General features: G+C 44.4%; 9 protein-coding genes across 9 annotated transcripts; 8 read left to right on the top strand and 1 right to left on the bottom strand.

The window, feature by feature from the left end:
* Positions 1 to 118: 118 nt before the first annotated feature.
* On the top strand, positions 119 to 730 carry V865_000889 (uncharacterized protein; the record flags this gene model as incomplete). The annotated part of the gene is made up of 1 exon (XM_066224717.1): positions 119 to 730. One exon carries the CDS (start codon positions 119 to 121, stop codon positions 728 to 730), a length of 612 nt encoding a protein of 203 aa, XP_066080814.1.
* An 885-nt stretch (positions 731 to 1,615) lies between these two features.
* Positions 1,616 to 1,930, top strand: V865_000888 (uncharacterized protein; the record flags this gene model as incomplete). Its single annotated transcript, XM_066224716.1, has 1 exon — positions 1,616 to 1,930. One exon carries the CDS (start codon positions 1,616 to 1,618, stop codon positions 1,928 to 1,930), a length of 315 nt encoding a protein of 104 aa, XP_066080813.1.
* Positions 1,931 to 1,983: 53 nt separating this feature from the next.
* On the top strand, positions 1,984 to 4,879 carry V865_000887 (uncharacterized protein; the record flags this gene model as incomplete). The annotated part of the gene is made up of 7 exons (XM_066224715.1): positions 1,984 to 2,069; positions 2,145 to 2,266; positions 2,332 to 3,116; positions 3,190 to 3,565; positions 3,645 to 4,579; positions 4,680 to 4,739; positions 4,811 to 4,879. 7 exons carry the CDS (start codon positions 1,984 to 1,986, stop codon positions 4,877 to 4,879), a joined length of 2,433 nt encoding a protein of 810 aa, XP_066080812.1.
* Positions 4,880 to 5,158: 279 nt separating this feature from the next.
* V865_000886 (uncharacterized protein) lies at positions 5,159 to 6,872 on the bottom strand (the record flags this gene model as incomplete). Its single annotated transcript, XM_066224714.1, has 6 exons — positions 5,159 to 5,622; positions 5,701 to 5,845; positions 5,947 to 6,139; positions 6,207 to 6,353; positions 6,432 to 6,669; positions 6,767 to 6,872. The coding sequence occupies 6 exons, from the start codon at positions 6,870 to 6,872 to the stop codon at positions 5,159 to 5,161; spliced, it is 1,293 nt and encodes a 430-aa protein (XP_066080811.1).
* Positions 6,873 to 7,287: 415 nt separating this feature from the next.
* V865_000885 (uncharacterized protein) lies at positions 7,288 to 7,728 on the top strand (the record flags this gene model as incomplete). The annotated part of the gene is made up of 3 exons (XM_066224713.1): positions 7,288 to 7,368; positions 7,437 to 7,571; positions 7,678 to 7,728. 3 exons carry the CDS (start codon positions 7,288 to 7,290, stop codon positions 7,726 to 7,728), a joined length of 267 nt encoding a protein of 88 aa, XP_066080810.1.
* A 60-nt stretch (positions 7,729 to 7,788) lies between these two features.
* On the top strand, positions 7,789 to 9,710 carry V865_000884 (uncharacterized protein; the record flags this gene model as incomplete). Its single annotated transcript, XM_066224712.1, has 3 exons — positions 7,789 to 8,270; positions 8,331 to 8,749; positions 8,815 to 9,710. 3 exons carry the CDS (start codon positions 7,789 to 7,791, stop codon positions 9,708 to 9,710), a joined length of 1,797 nt encoding a protein of 598 aa, XP_066080809.1.
* A 1,614-nt stretch (positions 9,711 to 11,324) lies between these two features.
* On the top strand, positions 11,325 to 16,503 carry V865_000883 (uncharacterized protein; the record flags this gene model as incomplete). Its single annotated transcript, XM_066224711.1, has 6 exons — positions 11,325 to 11,429; positions 11,618 to 13,171; positions 13,229 to 14,169; positions 14,230 to 15,934; positions 16,000 to 16,055; positions 16,131 to 16,503. 6 exons carry the CDS (start codon positions 11,325 to 11,327, stop codon positions 16,501 to 16,503), a joined length of 4,734 nt encoding a protein of 1,577 aa, XP_066080808.1.
* Positions 16,504 to 17,291: 788 nt separating this feature from the next.
* On the top strand, positions 17,292 to 18,014 carry V865_000882 (uncharacterized protein; the record flags this gene model as incomplete). Its single annotated transcript, XM_066224710.1, has 1 exon — positions 17,292 to 18,014. The coding sequence occupies one exon, from the start codon at positions 17,292 to 17,294 to the stop codon at positions 18,012 to 18,014; it is 723 nt and encodes a 240-aa protein (XP_066080807.1).
* Positions 18,015 to 18,425: 411 nt separating this feature from the next.
* On the top strand, positions 18,426 to 21,330 carry V865_000881 (uncharacterized protein; the record flags this gene model as incomplete). Its single annotated transcript, XM_066224709.1, has 12 exons — positions 18,426 to 18,479; positions 18,555 to 19,200; positions 19,260 to 19,410; positions 19,687 to 19,802; positions 19,867 to 19,913; positions 19,975 to 20,087; positions 20,171 to 20,392; positions 20,450 to 20,593; positions 20,749 to 20,838; positions 20,913 to 21,059; positions 21,132 to 21,168; positions 21,244 to 21,330. The coding sequence occupies 12 exons, from the start codon at positions 18,426 to 18,428 to the stop codon at positions 21,328 to 21,330; spliced, it is 1,854 nt and encodes a 617-aa protein (XP_066080806.1).
* Positions 21,331 to 23,629: the final 2,299 nt, after the last annotated feature.

Raw genomic sequence — 23,629 nt, 5'->3', positions numbered from 1 at the left:
CTCTTTCTCGTGTTCTCTTTCTCTTTCTTTCTTTTCCCAACCTAAAATATCCCAACTAACACAGAAGCATAGTTCACATAACTACAGAAACACAACAACTCTATAAGCAACGACCAACATGGCATCGATCAACAATTCATCTCTTACCGAAACTGATAAACCTTGCCCTACCGCTGATACAGCCAGTGGGATCAGCACTGGAAGACCTTCTGGTAGGTTCGATATCTCCGAAGATGACGGTTCTACCACTCAGGTTAAGTACAAGCGAACAGACGACGGTAAATATAGCTACTTCATCAAGAATGGTTTGAACTCCAGCAGCCGCGCTCCCGTTTCCATTGATGAATTATATAGAGGAAACAAAATTGAATACTCGATTTATCAATCTGTCATGGGCGACAAGGCCAAACCTCCTCCTGAAGAGGCAACGTTCACCTATACATCTATGAAAGAGGATGGTACAGTCGAAGAGAGGAACGTAAGACTTACGGCTCATAAAAGTGAAGATGGAAGTATCACGTTTAGTATCGAATCGAGAAGTACCGGTGATGCGTGGACGACTGGCGGAGCAACTCTGAAAGATATCAGATCAGGCAAGTTTGGGGAAGACTTCAAAAAGGCTTTTGATAAGCATATGGCATCGAGAGAGGGTGGCACTACTTTCGGTACTAGTGATACCGCTTCACAAAACATCGTTATTCCAGTCCCCACTCACACTTCTGTCGCCTAGTCGAGCTGATTTTTCGTGCTCCTCGAGAGGTATCTGGAGGGACGAGACGATGGTAGATGAGTAAGAGGCTGTTTGGTGATCTGTAGTAAAGGAGTGAATATACATATCTTTTAGCAGACTGAAATCAAGGTTTTTTTCGTCCCCTTCATGGGATTTTTCCCTTGATCAAGTCTACCTTGCAACACCGCTGTGCCAACATCTTGTTGAGTAAAACCTCGCATATGCTCCTGTGGCCTCTTGAGATACGAGCCAGCTGTGTGCACCTTCAGTAATGTATTATATCAATACATCCTTGACCTTTCTACAATGTAAAACAATACACAATGCTACATCAGACGAGGAGAGTCCAAATGGGTGTGTGGTTATGGAAAGCCGCCAGCCTTCTTTCGTCGATAGAGAGGCAAAGGGGTGACTGTTTGTTAGATGAGGTACTTTGCGGAAGGAAAGAGAGAGAACACATGTACTTTCGAGAAGAAGTCTTCAAGTATTCAGGCTTCGAGAAGGTATGGGAAGGCATGTGTACTTGGCCAGAATGTCTTCATCTTTCGCTTGGAGCCCGCCTTCATGTGACATGGGCGTATAAAAGCCAAAGAGGGGTTCAGGAGATTATTCTGGACCGTATGACTGAAGATCTCTTCTGGAGGACAGGAGATATCTTCGAAGGAGCAGCCAAGAATGAGGGTTGACAGGAGCCACCATTGCTTTATACTTCAGTCTTCATCAAGGTATAAATACCAAAAGGTTCAAAATCACCGTTCTTACAATTTTCCATTTTCGATTCATCATCATCCCACAAAACCAATCTCTTATACGTATACACATACACATACAAGAACTCGTATCATCTGTATAGCAAAGATCATGAACTTCCCTTCTCGAGCAGACATGTCCTCAGAAATTATTACTACCGTTGCATCAGACGTCAACCACTCCGGACTAAGTCACACTTCGTCTTCAAATGAAGGTCTGAACCCTAAGAACAGCTCTGCTAGCCTTCAAAAAGGTAGGAATGGATATAATACCAGTAAGATCAATCCTGTGCACGAAGGAATCCAAGATGTTACCACTCCCGCGGCAAATATAGATCATGGCGCTATACTCTCGTCAGACTCCAGAAGTCACTTTATAGTCATGGCTGATTTGAAAGCTGATGAAGACCATTACAGGAAGGATCTGCTCTTTGTCTGTGCAGCTGCGTAAGATGAGACTTGTCGTTGCTGTGTTTCAGCTAATCTTGCCAACCCACAAACAATATGTCAGGAGTCCCACCTGGCCCGCCTCCTGGACCACCACCCATCAACAGCGGCAATGTAGTTAGACCTCCTGGACCTCCACCTGGGTAAGTTCGCTCTACATGAATATTTGAACGAATGTAGGGAAGACTGACGGAATACTGTCTGTTCTATTCTCATAGAGCTCCACCTGGGCAAGCTTTCCGACCTCCATTCGGGTTCCCTGCTGGATCACCTATGGGTTTACCTCCCATGATGCCCAACTTCCCACCTCCCTTACCACCCGGATGGTCAGAACACCGAGGTACGTCTATCCTAATCCATCAATATCCAACAGACTCGTATACTGACACGTTGGTAAAATGATAGCACCTGATGGAGTCACACCATATTTCTATAATACCCAAACTCGTGAATCTACGTATATCCGACCAACTTTGTTCCCTCCATTCCCTCCTCCAGGTCCAGGTTCAGCTTCTCCTATCCCACCATTACCTGTCCAAGCGGAAAAAGAGAAGAAGAAGAAGAAAGAGAAACCCAAAGTTAAAGTACCTATACCAGGAACCACCTGGACTAGAGTCACCACGACTGAAGGCAATGTCTTCTACTTTGAGAAGGAATCTAAGAAATCTGAATGGACCGTACCGGAAGAGATTAAAGAACAGGTCGAAGCGTTAGAAGCTGAGGAGAAAGCTGCGAGGGAACAAAAAGAGAGAGAAGAGAGGGAACAAGCTGAGAAGGAGAGATTGGAGAGGTTGAAAGAAATTGAAAGGATTAGGCTGGAAGTGGAGGAAGAGAAAAAGCAGAAACAGTTGGAAGTTGAGAGAAAGCGGAAACAGAGGGAGGAAGAAGGTGAAGATAGAGATTCGAAGATACCCAAAGTGGATGACGAAGGAGTACAAAACGTGGGGCAAAATAGAGACGAAAATGGTGATGAAGATGAGGAGCATTTCGGTCCTCAAGACGAAGAAGATGAAGCTGAGTGGATGAAGGCTGTAGCGGCTGAATTTGCAGAGGCGGATCAACAGCTGGAAGCCGAGAAGCAAAAGACTGCTGAGGAGATAAGAAAGGAGGAAGAAGAAGCTGCGAAGAAAGTGTTTGCTGTTCCGGAGAAAGTACAGGTTTCCCCAGAAGAAGGTAGAGCTTTGTTCAAGGTGAATATTCTGCCGATTTTCCCCTGTCTGGCATGTTTGGTGGATCATGTCTGACTGGTTGAATCTTTTATAGGCATTGTTGATCGAAAAAGACATTAACCCTTTCTCACCATGGGATCAATCTTTACCATTATTCATTAACGATCCTCGATACGTATTACTCTCATCCCAGAAAGACAGGCAGGAAGTGTACGATGAATATTGCAGAGATGTCGGAAGGGCAAGACGACTAGCTAAAGCTTCCGGTGCATCTGGATCGGGAGATAAAAAGAAATCTGATCCTGAGAAGGAATATAAAGCTCTTCTGAGAGAGGAAGTTACTAGTACCAGGACGAGATGGGATGATTTCAGGAAGAAATGGAAGAAGGATAGAAAATTCTATGCGTTTGGAAGGGATGATAGAGATAGGGAGAAGGTGTTCAAGACTCACCTGAGGGAATTAGGCGAGCGTGAGTAGAGTACAAAACTATTCGGTATCTGAAGGGTGCTGTCGACATGAAGCTAATTGTGGATTTTGGTGGTGTATAGGTAAACGGGCTGATGCTCAGCGTGCTGAACAAGATTTCTATGAACTCCTGAAAGAGTCTGATCACCCCATCACATCTTCATCGGTATGGTCTGACGTGAAAAAGCATATATACAAAGATCCTCGATATGATGCTGTCGGATCTTCTTCCTTACGTGAAGAATTGTTCAATAATCATATAAAGAACCTTGCTTCATCGTCTTCTACGAATGGTACGGAAAAGAAAGCATCGAAAGAAGAAGAAGCTGCTAAGAGAAGGGCGAAAGCCGAAGCTAGTTTGAGAGAAAGGGAAAACAAGATCAAAGCGGAGAAGGAGAAAATTGAATTTGAGAATCATAAGAGTAGGGTTGGAGCGGGTAAACAAGATGCTGAGAGGTTATTTGGTAGTTTGCTAGTTGATCAAGTTAGAGATCATAGTATCTCATGGAACGAGGCTTCCCAGTTCCTATCTTCTGATCCGCGATTCAACAATCCCTCTTTACATCCTCGAGACAAACAGCGCTTATTTACCGAACATATCAATCGAATATCCTCCAAACGTTCAAACGAACTACATAACTTATTCGAAAAGTTTACTCCTGGTTTAGATACGCCTTACGATGCTGTTTATCCGAATATCGTAGATGATCCATTAGTCAGGAGATTAGGTCTACAAGGAGATAATTTAGAATCTCAATGGAAGGCATGGATGAGAAGTAGAGAAGTTGAAGGTAGAAAGGAGTTTGATGAGATGTTGGGCGAAAACAGTTTTATAGAATTTTGGGGTAAGATGAGAAAGAAGACCTTAGATGAGGGCGCTTTAGGAGTTAAAAGGGATGATCAATTTGAAGAAGCGGAAGGTATTGATGTGGTTGATGATGATCAAGAAGGTGGGAAGAAGGATATCACAGATATGGCGAGACAGATTGATCTCAATGAGATCAAAAGCGTTTTAAGGGTGAGTAAATAATGTTCTGATTTTTATTTTCTGACTCTTGAATCGAATACAAGAGGAAAGAAAAATGAAACTGATGAGACTCTTTTTGGATCTGCAACAGCGAGATAAGAGGTATAGACAATTTGATCATGTTCCCGAAAAGAGAGAACAGTGGTTAAGGGTAAGTTCCATCTGGTATGTATATCGATCGGGACAATATACAGCTCACACGATGTGGGATGGTCTCAACAGGACTACCTCGAAAACCTTGAAGCTGCCTCTGGATCTAGAACGATACATAATGTGGGTTTCGGTAAATAGTAAACATGTCATAATGATCATATGCATAGTATATCTGCTATTATAACACCATAGTTCATAATCTGATCGAGTCGACTATTTGATTACTATAATTGATACAACATTATCATAATTATATGTTAGATATGTAGGAATACACAGTAAAAACGTTTCATTGGGTCTTCGTGACACATAATTGACTGATTGGTAGATTGGTCCATCTCATTCTACTTCTTTCGTTGACTTCCTGCTATCCTGCCAACCTGATATTTCAGCCTGTCCGATACAATTCCTTAAAATCTACATCCCAGCTTCCAGCATATCACCATCTTCCACCTCAGTTTCCTCAATCCTCAACGATTTATCTAACTTCTCTCCATCAAACATTATATACCATTTTTCAGCCTCTTCAACTGGTCTACCCAATTTTTTCAGGTAAAATCGAATGACAGATTGGAGTTTTAGAGTTTTGGGTCCTTTCATACGTTCTTCCCCGAATGAAGACGAAATCTTGAAATGTATGATATCTTGCTGTGTCTGTGTTTGTACCTGTGTTTGTGTCTGAGTTTGAGGTAGTGATTGAGATTGAGAAGTATAAGATGGTTTAGAAGTTGATGAGGAAGAGATACCATTCAGATTGAGTGGTATCACATCATCTTCTTCCTCTTCTTGATTGTTACTTTCATTACTATACATTAGATCCTCCTCTAATGCCCTTCGTTTATCGGCCTCCAATCTCATCCAATAATCTTTCTCGTAACCAACTACATCACAATCACAAGACTGTAAGCTAATCCTGTGTCGCATTTCAGGGTATGCTATTTGCCAGAAATTTGACTCACTCATCTCAGCTTTATCCAATATACCCAATTGTGCAGGTGTAGATCTCGGATAGACCCTCTTATCATCATATACCAGTATAAGATCCTCGGGACGTTTCTGTATGCGTTCACTCAGGATTGAGATACCCGTTGACATTGGACCGGTCTATCGGTGAAATCCAGATGTTAGCAAGACATTTTCCCTTTGTGTCGGATCAGAACGAACGTATGTATGACTGAACTTTAGGAGTAGTATCAGATACTTACACTGGATAGAATCAACGTTCTGGCTTTCTGATATTCCTTAATAGCAGCCGGAGCGGCGGTCTGCTTCTTCTCAGGGGGAGCTTGCATTCGTATGGTGACATGTACTTTCTCGACATCGTTCCTATCTTTTTCGGGAGAACTAGCTGAATCGTCTAGATGAGCTTGATCACCATACTTCTCGCTCATATGTTCGCTATGGGTAAATCCTGCTTGTCAGCCAGACCATGGAGGTTGCATTGTTAAGCTTTTAGACCGCTTACCGAACGAGTTTTACGATATCCGCCTTACTTTTCTCACTCAACTCGGGAGGAGGAGTGAGTTGGACTCTTTTCCTTATGACTTTCTTTGTGGGCTTCGAACTTGATCCACCCACAATACCAATTTCTTCATCGGAATCATCAATAACACTGAAGGCAAAATGAACATGATATGATAATTTGTCAACAAATACTCGTACAACCATCGGTGGAAAGAAGTTGACTTACATTGTGTCCGCTCTCTCTTCCGTACTGCCTCTGATCTGACTACTACTCTTTCTCGATCTACTTCCACTCTTCTTATCACCATTAGACCCCTGTCTTGTCCACGCAGGTAAGTCAAGTGTGGGTTTCTTAAGGGGCGCTTTGCGGGGTTTCTTCTTCCGTTGACTGTCGGGCGAAGCGTCGTCGTCGTCTTCTGAGTCGGAGTGAGTGCGAATGGGTGGAGTAGGGGATCTAGGAGCGGCTAGAAGGGTGGTTCGTATCAGGGGTCAGTACAAACTCAATGAGTTAAGCAGGATAGACAGACAGAGGGTAATGAGAGAATCGAAGGTGTTACTTACTGGTCTCTCTTATTATAGGTCTTCGTCTACTGACGAAGAAATCATCATCACTATCTGAATCGAAACTGATTGGGTTTGTCGCTCTCCCTTTCCCCTTGCCTGACATGATGGATGGGATGAGATCAATAGAGGGGAACCAAACAGACGGGATTGACCGAAGGATGACAGAGGAGAGATCTGGTTCGTTTCGGTTGTTTCAGCTACAGTCTTCGGCTTTGTGAGTCCAGGATCGGCAGGGGATACGGACGTAAGGTTAAGATGCCGTGCTGCGTTTCTTGATGAGATGATATATAGAATGCGAGAGAGGAAAAGCGAGGAAAGAAAAGAGCTTGAAGACGTCGTGGTGGAACAAGTTGAGTGATCTATATGTCTAGACATGTTTCAGGCACGGACTCATTAGAGAAAGTTGAAAAGGACCGACCAAATGACCTTACCGTATTATGGGATATATAAAGTAATAGTCTCTACTGATCCTCAATCTGTGATCTGCTCCATCTCAGTCCGATCTCCTCCCCTCGCTCATGCCCATGACCCCTCGTATACGTCTACCTATACCTAGACTGACCCTGTTTACGGGCGGTAAAGAGTGTTCGTTGTGTGAGGTGGGTACGAACACCTGACATTTAACCAGTGGTCTGCTCAGTACTGATATACTTAATTTCTATTGCAGGTAGCCAAGCAAGATCTTGCGAAGCTACGTCGAACAACACCATTCGAGTTGAATCTATGGAATATACGAGATCCACCTAAAGGGACTGACGAGAGGGAAGCTAAAAAGTGGAGAAGATTGTATCAATACGATATTGTAGGTCTTCTTCATCATATACAACTGATCATTGCATACCACTATATAAGATGACATCTTATTGATAATGCAATGCGTAATAGCCTGTCCTTCACCTTGACGATAGACGAATCGCAAAACATCGCATAGATCAGGAGAAGCTCAGCAAGGTGATTGAGGAATGGCAATTGAGCCATGGAAGTGGGCAGGGGCAGAAGGAGGGGGTGAAGAAGAATCAATGAAAGTTGAAACGGAGAACAGTGGAAAGGAAGGTGGAATCAGATTCAGAGCGTATAGAAGCGTTCTGACCTGTTTCGATACCAATCGGGATGCAGACGATTGTAATGCGAATGAAGATGGAATAGGCAACAAAGTGGAAAGTGACATACCACCTTGGCGAAGATATGTCGGTCGAGTTTTTCTTCAATTCCCTTCGCCGATAGGTGAATATACCCCCGAGGACGAATGGGGTATATACTCTAGGATACTATCTACGACGTTCTCGGGATTTAGTGATATACTTATCGGAAGTGATGTAGAGGTTATCGATCTATCCAAGTCAACAACGAATGAATCTAGGTCGATAGATGAGATGAGCTTTGAGATTGATTTGAATCCATCTAGAGGGCTTGTGGGGCTGGATGGGGAACAAGGAGGGGATGTACTGTATGATGAACCTATACGAGAAGCTGTGGAAGTAAATCAAGGTAGATCAAACAAGTGAGTATCCATTTCAACCATACTAATTATATACCAGCTGACGTGAGATTCGATTTATAGTCAAGCATGCTGGAACTGTCTATCGACTGGACATACCTACTTGTCATGTCCTCACCCCAAGAATCACATGATGATCAGACATTCTCGAGATGTCTTCCTGTACAATAGAGATTACGCTATGCCGGAATACGTCCAACCTGCCTTAGATATGTATTTCAGCATGAAAGTCACCGAGGAAGAGAGATTGAGGAGATTAGAACTACTCGATCAATTTGGACTCCCAACAGGGGAATTATCAGAAGTTCTACAAGATGCTATTTGTTTCATACCTCCGGAAGACGATATCTATGGAGATATACAAGAGGAAGATCGATACTTGATTAGAGAGAAGATGGAAGTGAAAAGGAGAAGAAAAAGATGGGATTGGTATGACGTTATGATGAGATGGGGTTATCCACCTGGCTGGATAGCTGCTAAAGGTCAGTTGAATCAGATGCATATGATTGATACTGATACGGAGCTGACGTTGTATTTGTATTTTAAGATCCCATACAAGAAACTAGACGGCGTATAGAGTCCCTTGAGATACATGAAAAGGCTTTCGAATATAATAAGGAGGAAGATGATGACCATCAACTGGAGATATATGGTGGGGATCTCGGTACATCACCACCAGATCCTTCGCTTGATGACGAGGAAGCCTCGTCCGAAAATACATCGGAATCATCCTCTTCTGGATCCACTAGTAATGATAACGACGAAGACGATATGGATGATATGGATATTGACCATGAACATAATTCAGATCCTGTTCCTATAAGACTGGTGAACGTCAAGAAATTATCAATCGACGGTATTCAACCACCTTCACCTATCTCTCATCCTATCAAAGAACCTTCCTCCTCACCGAGACCTCCTACTCCACCATATCCACCTGCTCCGATGGACGATAGACCACCCACACCTCCATTCCCACCTCCCCCATTGCCTGATATCCCACTTCCCCCACCACCGGATGATATCCCTTCTCCCCCTCCTGCTCCGCCTGCACCACCTTCACCTACTTCTCATCCTAATCCATATCTCCGACAACACTACGCACTTCAATTGCAGCGGAAAGATTTCGCTTCTCCGCCAACTGCACCTCGAAATCACAATCCTCACACTTACACTCCCAATCAATCCAGAAGGCTTGACAATCATTCACCCCATGTAGGTACACAATACCAAACACCGAGATCTCAACCTCGTTCACGTACCGATGCAGTCCCACATACTCCGCGCTCACCTGTATCCCATAGTAGCTTACCATCCATGCCTAAAGCTATGAGATCGTTCCCACCACCTCGAAGATGGGTGAAATACCATACGGACCTATTTGACTCGGAAAGGTTGATACCGTATTTCGAAGGTAGACCTTTCCCTATTGGACGTTATTAAAATTGAATCTAAATATTTCTTGCATTATATCTTGATAATTCATTTGCATATAGTTTGGAATGTATTCCAGTAACCTGTACGATCGAACAGATGTGGACAGTTCGTTCTCGAGGCTCAATTTGAGATTCAATTCCTCATGATGATTAAACAATTCCAGTGGAAATGCAGGTTCTTCTAGTAGCCAGCAGTAGCGATGCAGAGGCGCTGACACCCGCTGACATGAGGAGAGAATCAAACAAGACTAACCACATTAATTATCTTTAAACGAAGAATTATACATAACTTGAAAAGTCAAAAGTGAAAGTCGCTTCGGGCGAAATGATTCTCGCTTATTTAGATATAGAGTTATAGGATACCAATACAGTAACGATATTTCATTGGCCACTGCTCAGAAAGGCACAAAGCGTTAATGCTCGTCAGCTCAAACATTAACCGCCGAAATGAACAGGACAGGTGCTAGGATACTTAACTTGTATTCATGCTTTCACGTACCTTGTACAAGAACTGTGCACTAACGTATCCAGTATACACTTCTGCCCTTGACGCTCCTGTCGGTCATTAATTTTGTACGACTCAGCCTGAGCTCAGGTATTTCCTAAGGATTTCAGGATCATCTGGCATGATATGTGCCGAAGACAAGCATGATGATGATGGTGATGATTGACTGACAAAGACCTCATACAAAGATGGTCCATTTTGGTCGCTGTTATCCACTATGATGTCCAATCATGTTTCACACAGATAAATCCACTCCTTCATCACATATACAGACAGCAGCAGCTCAGCTCGTTCGGTCGCACACAGGATACTGCAAGACTGCCAGCTGTAATGACCACAAAGATCCGCCGGACCATCAGAGAGTCGAAGGAAGTCAGAGAATATCCGATCGATGTCAGAAATAACCCAAAAGGGTAATCATGTAACAAGGCACCAAGAACCCATAGATGAAAAAGGGTAAAAGTCACGTTTTTTCGGATTCTTTTCCCTTTTGCTGCTTACTCTCTACTCCCTACTCCCTACTCTCGACTCCAGACTACCGCCGCCACCTTGACCCTTCTACAAGTGAATCAATACCCAATTCCAAATAATACGAGTACAGTATGAAATTTATCCATCCCATACGCACCTAAACCATCAACCATCAACCATCAACCATCAATTGATCATCAATCATCAACCATCAACCATCACCCGTCAATCACCATCAACCACCTGTGTCATCGACACCATCGCAAGTGCTACATACCATCAACCTAGTCGGAACTCCACTTCACTTGGGTATTGAATCAATACAGTGAAAGTGAAATATCAAGGTTACTACTCCCCCCGTTATATCCGATCAAATCCAATTCAGCACAACACAACATCTACTGCACACATCCCATCCTTTGACTCGAAAGCCCGTGCGCAAACCATCAGTACACCATCTACCGCAACGTACCATACCATACATATCACTCAGAGACAGTTATTGTTGATCACAGAGACACAGAAGCGGGAAGACAGTTGTGAGTTCGGAATCTCTTGGTCTTGAATCTTTCAGTCTTGATATTGTCGTCACTTCCTACCCTTCAATGGCGTGTCTGTCATTTGCCGGTGGGATGCATCACGTCGATGTCAACCCACCGATGGAGTGTCATGAATGGTGGTCTCTTGTGTTTTCGGCTTACCGAATTACGAATATCCCACGAGCAGAAGTATTTGGAGGGAATTGAGACGGTATATCCTTTGATGAGATTTGTCTTTTCAACCCTTTGCCATTGCCGCATTGTGTAATCCACAACTTTCCCATTATTCTCTTCAGACCATCTCACAGTCGGTGTTTTCCACCTTTTTTATGGCAATTATCCTTTCATCTCGTCGCATTGGGACTTCCATTCTTTGCTGATACTTCCGTCTACTCGCAGCCCCCGCTATATATCATCTTCTTATATACTCGCCCGTCAGCAAAACAAACCGACAAGATTTCTCCCCCGGCTCAATCACCAGACGTCTCGGGACCTTCACCTAGATCAACTACTTCGTCCAAATCATCACCCGTATCCACCAATTCAGGAAGCAGTACAACCACACAGAAGTTAAGACCACTCCTCCCTAAACCTATCAAGCCTTCACCGGCTCCACCAGGCTCTGGTCCTGCAGCAAGATCAAAACCTACCGGTCGAAGTGGTAGTAGTAATTCTCAACGTGGAGTAGGGAGCCATCAGCAGAATCATACCACCAACAACCACACAGGTTCTTCTGGTAACATGGATAAGTTACCTTGGAGGACCTCATCGGGAGGTAAGAAAGGTCCCTTCACAGTAGATTCAGGAGGAGGGAAACATCATCATCAACAGCAACATCAACATGTCAGTCCGAGAAATCAAAGGCAACCTGAACGACCACCTTCTGCATCTTCCTCACGACACTCCAACCCTCCCACTCCATCTATGTCTCCCGCCGTACCCATCGATAGGAAGAATGGTTCATTCGCATACCCTTCTCAACCTTATCCTTCTTTCCCTCACGTGTCAACTAGCGCAGGTCACCATTCCAGAGAAGGCTCATACCATCAATCATCCATCGCCACCACTCCTACTCCGCTCACACCCATTGATTCTATAACTGCCTTAAGTGCAAGCGCAGGTGGGAACGCATTCTCTTTCGGCGCTCAAGCATCATCCTTGGGACCATCATCAGTCGGAGGACCATCTCAATCATCGTACGGGCCTTCCTCTTACAACTCTCAATACGCTCGCTCCGCACCACACAAACGAAATCAACCGCAAGGCCAACCTGCACTCTCGACTACTCCACTGGATCCCCCTCCCTCTCCTTGGACCAATCAAAACAACTCCGGTATGCTACAAAATCAGCCTGCATTCGATTGGTCAAATCTGCCCAATCCCAGTAGTTGGTTAACACCTGAATCCACTCAACCCGCACCAGTTGAAGAGAATGCCGTAGATCCTGGAATATTTGATACCCTCGCTGAGCTGGTACAACAAAGTCAGGAGAAAGCTACCAACGGCGCAGCATTCGACTTCTCAGCCAACTTCCTTGCTCCGGGATCCTCGTCATCCTCCATCCCATCTATGCCATCAACCTCGCAAAACAGCACGAGTCTTTTAAGCCGTCGGTTACAAAATCAACAGAACAGCAATGCATCCCCTCCGTCTAACGGCAATAACAATATGTATCAGACTTCTGTTCCACCTCCATCCGGCTCTTTCTCTGATTCTATTTCGTCTCTTACTGGGTATGGAACTCCGGGAAGTTACGGTTCCATGAACTTCTCACAATTCGCACCACCTCAGCAACAGCAACAGCAACAGCAACAATTCCAACAGCCGCAAAGAAAGAACTCGACTGCCCCCTCAACGCCGTGGCCGTTACCTGATAGACTTGGTGGATATGTGGAGACTCCGGTGACGACACCTGGTGGAAGTGATTTCGGTGGTTTCAACAGTCCAGTTGAGGTGAGCATTTGATTTCTTTTTGTCATAACCTGATCTGGTTTACTGATAATCAACTAGTTGTCTGCCGGTTCTCACTCCAATCGATACCCTCCTATCGCCCCTCGACGGCGAGAAGCCCCTCAACCCCCTGCACCAGGATATCCCAGTCTGCCAAGTAACTCTGGTAGCCTTCCCTCTTCTCAGATGCCTTCTCGAGCAGGTTCCGAAGCTCCTCGCGGGGAATCTTCCACCAGTACACCACAAGGCGTCAGCTTAGACACTCTTCCACCCTTGCCTGCTGGATTATCTATCGAGCATCTTGCTCAATACGGCACTGCGGGATTAGAAATGGCAATCAGGATGGGAATGGGGATTGCCATGGGACTGAACGCCCAACAACCCAATCAGGACCCAAATGCCGGATCATCCATCTGGCCTTCGATGCCTGCTGATGCACCTACACCTGGATATTTCCAAAATGTATCGTCACCTGAAGGTTCGGGTTCTCAGAAAGGAAGAAACGTTAGTATCGTTGATGATATCCTAAACGACGATTTCCTTCATGGTAGAATGCCAACCACACCACTCGCCACTCCACCCATCAGTAATATCGGTTCTTACCCCGTCACCCGACGGCCATCTCAAAGCGATGTGACTTCACCTGTACTACCTGAAGTTGGATCGCCCGAACAGATGGCTAGGAAAGATCCTTTAGCGACTCAAGTTTGGAAAGCCTACGCACGTGCTAGAGAGGTCTTGCCTAATGGTCAAAGGATGGAGAATTTGACTTGGAGGATGATGCATCTGACTTTGAAGAAGAAGGAGGAGGAAGCTGCGGCAAAGGAAAAGGCAGAAAGGGAAGAACAAGAGAGGTTGGCCAAGGAATATATTGCGGAAGTGGAAGAATCCAGAGACGCTATGCCTACCACTACGCCCAACGTAGAAGCCGAACGAGGTAGATCGAAAGGGAAATCCAGGATAGTAGGATTTGCTGGAGCTGCTAGTAATCCATCTCCTGAGTGAGTCATGTCATTCTTGTCTTGGTGATGCTGGCTAACGTACTCGCCTATATCGTCTAGCGGGATGGACATCGATTGGCGTGCGGCAAGTCGATCGCGATCGCGTATACCTATGGATATCGACTGGAGAGGATCGTCCCGGTCAAGGTCAAGATCTGCTTTACCGTTCAGACAAAATCCTTTCAGTGAACATCATGCTCATCAGCTTCTTGCTTCTGGTGGTACACCCACGGCTGAAATGGGACTGCACATGCCATCCCAGAATGAGTGGGCAAATTCCACTAGGAAAGCGCCGGACCTTCCTGGACCCAGATCAGCTGGATCGAGTTTCTCGCGATCGCACCCTAACAAATCATTACCACCAGTGCAAGAAGGTCCGCTCGACATTCAGCCATCTGTGAAGCAACCCCATCCGCTCGACATGCTTGCTGCTTCCGCACCTCCAAACGGGGCTATCACTTTGGACGAAATCCAAGCGGCTCTAGCTGCGGGTCTTAGTCCGACATCAAGAGATAGACAGCCTCATCTCCCAGGTATTAACGGTCCGGGCCTTTACTCCGAAACAGAAGAGAACTTCCATCCTCAATATGGATATTTACCTAGAAGAGTACGAAAGACAAGTTTTGATCATACTGTACAGGCTCATGAAGAAGGAGATGGCGATGTAGGAGTGTCGCCTACATCTCAGTTCAATCCTCGAAAGAGACAGGCGGAAGCTTCACCCAGAGATGGAAAGACTATACCATTACCGGAAGGCGATTCTGGCTTCCCCACATCGAACTTTACATTCAGCTTCCCCCAATCATACGACAACTTCTTTGACATTGCTGCTGCTAGTGGAACTACTCCTGCGGGTAACGAGGGTCTGAACATGTCTGAGATCACCGCCGAAGATATAGCTGAATGGGCATCAAGTCAACCTGCTACAGCCGATACATCCGCATTTGGATCTCCTTCAGCATTCGGTCTAATTGATCCTACAATTGCAGGAGCGGGATTATCGTTACCTAATATCGGTTCACCGACACAATCGTCACAACCTGGAGGCGATAACCCATTCGATTTCCAACAATTGATGCATCTGTACCTCAATGCCAATTCAGCTGCTTCACCTTTCACCCACATTAACCCTTCTCAGGTGCTAGGTGCATTGCAGAATCAACTTTTATCCAACGGTAATGCCAATACCGATGCTTCGCCTAATGCAATCTCACCTTCGAGTCTGAATGGTGCACCTACTCCGGGAACTACCACTAGTCAAAGTGGGAATACGATCAAACCATTACCCAAATCCGTTGGTGGGAAAGCAGTCGACAAATCATCGATGCCACCTCCTTCTTTACCTTTCTCTGGTTCTACAAATGGATCTGGACCTGTTAGATCTAACAGTTCGCCTAATTTACAGACTTTGCGCATCCCCTCTCAAGGTCAGGGAAGCTCACTTACCAAAGGCCATAATAAGAATACTTCGTTAAGTGGCTCACTTGGCAAATCGAAATCAAAATCCAAGAACAGGGACAATAGCAATCACAATAATAGTAACAAGAATGACCGAATCGATCTTGGTGGTGGTGGTGAAGGAGAAGAGAATGAAGATGATGATAATGATGACGATGGTGTACCTGAACCTGAGAGTGGACCTGGATCGATCATCAATACGGGTGAATCACCTACGATGTGTACGAATTGTCAGACTACGAATACACCCCTTTGGAGGAGAGATCCTGAAGGTCAACCGTTATGTAATGCTTGTGGACTGTTCTATGTGAGTGACAAATTGTGTAACATAAGGTGGCCGACGATGATGCTGATTATGTGGGGGCGATGTAGAAATTACACGGGGTGGTCAGACCGTTATCTCTGAAGACTGACGTGATCAAGAAGAGGTATGTTGTCTCACTCCAAGTCACAAAGCAATTGCTCATAAGCTGATTGTTTGGTTTTTTGCTGTTGGTAAATAGGAATAGAGCGGGTCCAGGACCAAAGGGCGAAGGTGGATCACGTAAGAATAGTGTATCTGGTCCATCGACTTCATCAAGCTCTACGACTAATACTAAAGGGTCTAATACCAATAACACCGGTGGAAGTGGTAACAGCAAAAAATCTGGTGGTAATACTACGACTGCGACGACGAATGGTACGGGTGGTGGAAAGAAGGCTAGAAGATCTTCAGTTGACGTGTCCCTCTTGAACAACGATGATGATCAGACGGCATCATTATCTGCCTCTACGTCTGCGTCTGTTTCTGGATCTTTACCTAATGATCTGAGTCCCTTGGGTACGGGAAACGGGAATAGTATGACAAGTCTGTTAAGTATAAGTGGTGGGAAATAATCGAAATTCGGCTTAGGTTTGTTGTTGTTGCCTCAAATTCAAAGATTTCAATCTCATTTGCATTCATATATTCATTTCTATCTACAATTATATCCTTACCTTATTTTCGCACTTTTCTTCTTTTGGCCTGAGTTTTGTGTTTTGATATTGAACGATATAGTTGGGTTTGGATTGAATTCTCGTATAGAATAGAATTTCCAAAGTATAGTGAATCTCAATATTCTCTTTCGTAGGATTGGAATGTAGTAATAGAATAATAATTCGTCCATTCTCTTGAGTTTGTCTGTTCCATGGACGTATGCAAAACATGCGAAACGTATCAGACCTTGACTTGACCAAACCTGGTGTTGGAATCCCAAGACAGAGACGACAACTGAATGGACTATGTTTCAATATGCCCCTGTCTAGGATCCATGGTTTATTAGTAGATCGAAACGTTCAACTGAACACAGTGTCCTTCATCTATGCATCAAGTACAAGATACTTCGCTGCTACAGCTACCCTCGACTGCATGATACTAGTACATGGTCTACGAACTCATTCTAGATTCTCGCTTCGGAAGAAGCTGATGTGGCTGTACACCTCTCTGGTCCGTTCGCAATGAAAGGAATGATTCATGACTCGATTTTATATGCAGAATAGTTCGAGTCGACATTCAATTGGAATGTATTCAAAGAGCTTATAAAAGGTTTGAGCTGTAGGGGTACCCCTGAAAGTTATCCATCCTCATATATAGACTTTTTCACCCCGATAAAGAGACAGACCACAGTAGAATAGACTGAGGCGACATGAGCGACACAGCCACAGATACAACTACCGATATGAGTGCGACCGAAACTGCTACCGAAGATCAAAGTATTCGTACCAAATCTTCCAAATCTTCTAAGAGACCTTCACCAAAACAGAAGTTCTCATACAAAACTGAAGATGGTAGCACTTCCGAAATCAGTTTTTGGCCATCCTCTTCCCAGCGGGATTCCAATAAACACCGAAAATGGTATATCAGCCAAACCACCGTTGGTACCGATGGAGAAGGAGAATCCAGTGGGTCAAAGCCTACTTTGATGAGTTTGAGTGAACTTAAATCAAGTGATAATAAAGCGTATAACAAAGTGTACCAAAAGATCGCCGCTGGAGGTAAAGGAAAAGGCAGAGGTGGACCTAGGTTGAGAAAAGTTGATAAATTCACTTTTGATGATGATGGGAAGACCAACACTATTACTATCTTATCGACCGGTACAAAGGGTGACGAGAAAGATAGGAAGTACTATGTCCATTCTGTAGATGGTGAAGGGGATAATACAAAGTCTGAAGGATTGTCGTGGGACGAGATTACTTCGGAAGATCAGAGTGAGGGGTTGAGGAGTAAAGTGGCGGAAAGAATGAGGGAGAGAGGGAAAGAGAAATATATGTATAAAGATAGTACTACAGCGGACCGCAAGTCCAGTACGGCTAGTAGATCATCAAGAAACCGCAAAGGTAGAAAGGCGAGGAATGGTAAAGGTGAATGAGCCGGTATTGTATGAATGATCCTAGTATCGCAGTATCGTAGTATCGTAATTCATGGTAAAGAGATATGATGATGACTTAAAGCCACCATATCAATCTTCCTGCTTTTCACTGGGACATCTGATGTCTCACTTCTTTTGTTGGAAATTGTTCAATGTACTGTATGCATCGATATATTGTACTGATGATGAACTTGTGGTCGTTGCCTTTTCGAGCACAAAGGAGGACAAGTCCACATAGCTCGCTTTCACCATCAAATCAGATCAAGATGACATCATTTCCCATCAAAAGGTGATTGATATCCAACCATGATATATAAGTCACTTGTAGACTGAAACGTCTCGTTCAAATCTTCCATATAGCGCGATAATCCATCACCGACAATCGTATATATGCACGATACACATATCAAAATGTCGTTGACAGAGACTATCTTGGGTACTATCAAGCCGGAGCCAGAACTTTTTGTTAGTGACTTCCCAATGTGTCGAGCGCGCTGCTTGTTCATGCGAGAGCTAATGGATGCCTTATGCCATATGCAGTGTCACATCGATGGGACACCTTATTTCACCCCTTATCATCATCCACTACATACCCTCCCCCACATTCCGGGGCTCAAAGGCGATAAACAATTTCAGACCATCACCGTCATAAGTCTCCCATCTACTCCTGGAGTTCCTGTAACTCGAGAGGTGTTGGAGAAAGTGATACGAGCGTACCTTCATGAAGATGATGTGCTCTGCCCTGGTTTGATGCAGAATATAGTCCTTCGATCACAAAATCACGGAACCGGTCTTGTACTTGAGGAGTCAGTACTGGAATGGATCTCTCAGTCTACACAGTTTGCTCTTGTCGTGATCGATAAAACCATCAACCTGGCTCAAAAGTGTTCAAGCTGTTCTTCTAAGATCATCAAGCTAAAATGGCCATTCCTAGAGATCACCGGATCATACCTCTATAGATCCGAGAATGGAGATTCGAAGACCGGTCTATACCCTGTCTATCGTCTATATCCAGATACTTCCAAGGCATTCGTATTGGGATGTTATCCTGTACATGATGGATCAGGAGGATATTCGATGCTGAACAAGGTGGATGGAGATGGTAATCTGATGATACCCGTACCTTCCAGAATGTACAGTATGAATCGTCGAGGTAGCTTGCAAGGATTGCGATTGGGTGTGAAAGGTAGGCTGTCGAATAGTCCTAGTGTTACAGCTTAATTAGTTGCTAATGATGAGAGTCAGATATTTTCGATGTCGAAGGTCTTCCTACTAAAGCAGGAAGTAGAGTATTCGCACATCTGAACGGCCGATTCCCAAAGCAAGAGACAGCTCCAAGCTTGATTATCCTCGAGGAGGCTGGTGCGGTGATTGTCGGAAAGGTCAAAACGTCACAGTGAGTGGTAGACACTTTCCAAAGGAAACGAAAAATCGAAGATAGGATGATCATGCTGATAACTGAATGGTCAAATACCGTTTCAAGATTCTTGCGATCTGGATTGACAGTAAGTCAGCCCTGTCCATCTATTGACGAGTATCAGTTGGGATGTTTGAACAATGGTGATTGTGAAAAAGGTTGAAGATACATACGACGATTTATAGTGAGCACTATCTGCTCGATTCCATGTATTGATCTTGCGCTTACGAATGTTCTCGATATGGTACCCTACAGTCCATTCTCCCCCCGTGCAGACGGATGTCAATCTTGCGGATCGTCATCCTCGGGTAGCGCTTCAGCAATAGCCTCATATGATTGGCTTGATTTTTCCGTAGGCTCAGACACAGATGGTAAGTATTCTCTTCCTAATCTGTACAGACTTGAGCCGACAGCTGACTGAGTCTGTTATTGCAGGTTCAATCAGACATCCAGCGGCGATCGCAGGAATATATGGAGTTCGAGTAAGTAATGAAGAGTCAGGACCAAAAGATGGTGTTTTACTCGCCGTGTACTCCAATCCAGCCTACTCATGGACTGGTATCGACGAAAAGTGTCTTACCTGCCCTGCCATGGGTGGATACTGTTGGCATCCTCGCTAGGAGTATTGACACTGTGAAACGTGTAATGCAAATCTGGTAAGTGAAGAGCGCGTCTTATGGTCATATCCCTCCATACGAAACTGGATCTCGGCTTACCTCGAAGACTTTGCCTCTCCTAGGTCTTCCGAACAGCGAGAAAAACACGCAAGACTTACCACTCTGCTGGTACCTTCCGATGATATGGGGAACTTACAACAAGATATCAAAGACCTTTTCCTAAATTTCCTAGAAGATGCTTCCAGAGCGGCCAAGATAAATGTGAAGAAAGTAAATATCTCAGAGATTGTTGCTACACAAGTTGATATTATAGGAGAAGATGAGATACCAAAAGCCATCGGAGCGTTAGTCATCCTCTGTCTTCCAATCTCGTGATTTGACTAATTAAAATTTTCGAATAGGTGGCAATGGAAGGATTTCGGGAAAGGAATATATGAGAGGTATCAATCCCGACATGAAGGTAGATTACCTCCCCTAGGTCATCTTGTGAGAGAAGCGTTCAAGGTCGCCCAACAAGAAGAATGGGACGAAGAGAAGTTCCGACGGTGAAAAATAAACTTGAAAAAGCCGGTAAATGGTTCTTGGACCTGTTGGAGGGGAATGATGTAGATGAAGGAAGTTCTTTGTGAGTGGTCATTGTCCAATGAATGGGGTTGGTACGTGGGTTGCTGATGTATGATAATACTGGGTGTGATGGCAGATATGTCGAACTCACTGCTTTGGAATGGCTTCCAACTTATCGCGAACAAAAGCTAAATGATATATCCATCCCTCTTGGCCGACATACCAAGTGAGAACCTCATTTCTTGACATCTCCTATGATTTATCATTCCGTATTGCTCAGCTGACTTATCCGTTTCTTAGTCCCCTTGGACCATACGTTCCAGCAAGTATAGGTGGATGTCCTCATCTTGTCATCCCCATAGGACAAGTCCCATTCCATAGTCTGTTATCTCAGCGGATGGAAATGCAGACTATCTGTGTTAGTTTGGTAGGACCGCCGGGAACCGAGTGAGTACACCTTTTGTCGTTTGATGGGGTATTTGGAAAGTTGACATAGGGTCATACATTATATGTGTATAGCTTGAGTATAATTGGTGTGATGTTACGGTTAAAAGAGGTTTGTTGTCATTTTTCAAAACTGAATTGGAAATGGTAATAAGCTAAAGCTGGCTGTGTGGCTTTGATATTGTAGGAAGAAGTGATCAAGGCCGTCCAGACTGGTGGCGAGGCTTTCAAGCACCAAGGAGCTGCGCTGCTGGACGAGAATCCAGCTACGTGAACGCATAGAACAGTACATTGGAAATGTGTTGAAGTTGAGTCAGATATTGAGTCGCTATCTGTTTTAGATGGGATGCAGTAAACATTGAACAGCCATCATGCACTCTCTACGACGGGTACTATTCGGCATCATTTACTACACCCACCCCCCTGAGTGGAGCTCTTGCAACTTGGCAAGACGACTGCGGAAATGGCGTTCATTGTTTACCATCAGAGCTCTTGTTCAACTTAGGTTGCCTTACGCCAATCATGGCGTGGGCCATGCTCAGTCTTGATTGCCAGCTTCATTTTCGATACGGTTTGCAACTCATCTCGTCAATTCTTGATTAATCAGAAAGAGCTTTTGGGTAAGCCCAAGCCATACTTCATGCTCGAATATCAATATTGAATGAGCTAAGACATGGTGCAGCATTGTGAGTGATAGTATGGACAGCTACATGGACGATTCGGCGTCTGTAACACGGTAAAGTAAAAAGGGACGATGGAAGGGGGTGGCAACGCCACCGTCGGTCTCTTGAGGTGACACCGAGTATACAAGCGTTTCGAAGCTTGCTGGAGCCGAAGAGTCGTCAGCATTAGGTTCGGCCGTATCGTCTTCCTTTTCATGAACAGTGACAGTATAGTAGCCATACTTGGCGAATTGAATGCGCAATCCACTCTACAGGGGCAGGATGGAAGGTGTGGTTTACTGCCTCTTTATTCAGCTGCACAATTTGCGTCCGAGAGCTCAGCGGCATATGACCAAAAGAAAGGCCTCGTCATTGGTCAGGAAGAGTAATTAATTAACGGATTTATCTACACAGTAGTAAATCACAAGTGTTCAAGCTATACAGTACTTAGCATTCCCGATCATATACTAAATTACTTAGTCTCTTTTCTGAGTGCAGGACGTCACTTGTAGAGCAGCAGACACCATTGTGCTTGTATGTACAGCTGCAGTACTGTATCATTGAAAGCTTGAAAGATTGTTATCATCACCGTGTTCAACGACGCGTGCATGCATGCAGATCACCTTTGATCGTCTGTTTCACCACTGACTGTCACACCAAACTCGCATTCCTCTGCTTCGTAGGAGACAACGTGAAATTACGGTAAGGATTCGAACGCATAACGGCATTTCTCCTTGGGCCAGATCGGTGGTCTCTCGTATCTTTTTCGCAGATATACTCAACCTTTGAGAGCGACTTTGTAATTCTCCATAGATGGCCCTTAATGCTAAGCCTTGCAGTACCAGTATAGCGCACAGTACTAAAGCTGAGGGATGTCACACATGCCGAATCGCAGTATTGGTATCGCAGTGATAAGGAGGTTCTGTCAGCTAAAAAGATACGAAGGGGTGATTCGCCGAAAAAGCGTCGTAAGAGTGTTATTCCAGTTCATGGCGCCAGGTGAAAACGCCACCATTTTCCCATTCTCATTCAAATTTCTGAAGAGAACGAGAGATTGATCCACTTCCAGACAACAACGACAACGAAACGTTTGGTAACGGATATGAAAATCATACTCATAGTCAGACTGTAGTGCTGTAAAAATTCCGGTAAGACTGTTTAGAGTGTGAGATTGCATGAATTACCTTCATCGGGGTACTGTATCATCGATTACAAGAGAGAGAGAGAGAGGATATTTAAGGTGATTTACTGCAGTTTTCAGCTTTCCATCCGGCAAAGGTACGAGTGAGTCATGCATGAGGCGCGTGCCATCGTAAAAACGTGAGAAAGAACGAAAGTGAGTGAGTGTCAATCTGACCCTGGTAATCGCAGTTCAAGCTGAGAGTGGAGCTTTTGAGGGGCTTTTTTTAATATCGTTAAAAACGTATTGGCATTTTAAGAGTAAATGATTTTACCCGAGAAACAAATACCAGTAATCTCTCTTTCCCCCTCGTGCAGGAAGGTGCTGACAAGAGTCACACATAAGTGGCGTTCACAATCATTGCATCCACCTCCGGGGTATCTCTCATGCATCATCACATATGCACTATGTTACAAGGTGGTGAGATGAGAGATGTTGCCTCCATTCCACGTTATACGATATGTGTCCGAGATGTGCAGAAAAGGGTTCTTTTAAACATCCTTTTCTACAGAAAAAAAATAGGAACGAACAACAGGCACACAGGGAAGAAGGGAAAAAAGAAAGATCATCTTACGGTTAGTACTGTAGTTTAAAAGTTTAGTGATATCTGGTACCAGTTCAGCAGTTGCATTTCTTTTGCCCTGCCCATCATCATATCAAGAAGAGAGAACAAAAGAGAACTTCCATCATCTTTGATTGTCTGCTGATATTAACCCATCCCCGACCCCGAA

This window comes from Kwoniella europaea, chromosome 1 (assembly GCF_036810445.1).
Source record: "Kwoniella europaea PYCC6329 chromosome 1, complete sequence".
Taxonomy (NCBI): domain Eukaryota; kingdom Fungi; phylum Basidiomycota; class Tremellomycetes; order Tremellales; family Cryptococcaceae; genus Kwoniella; species Kwoniella europaea.
The sequence above is the reverse complement of the archived record's forward strand: the minus strand, read 5'-3'. Positions and strand labels throughout refer to the sequence as shown.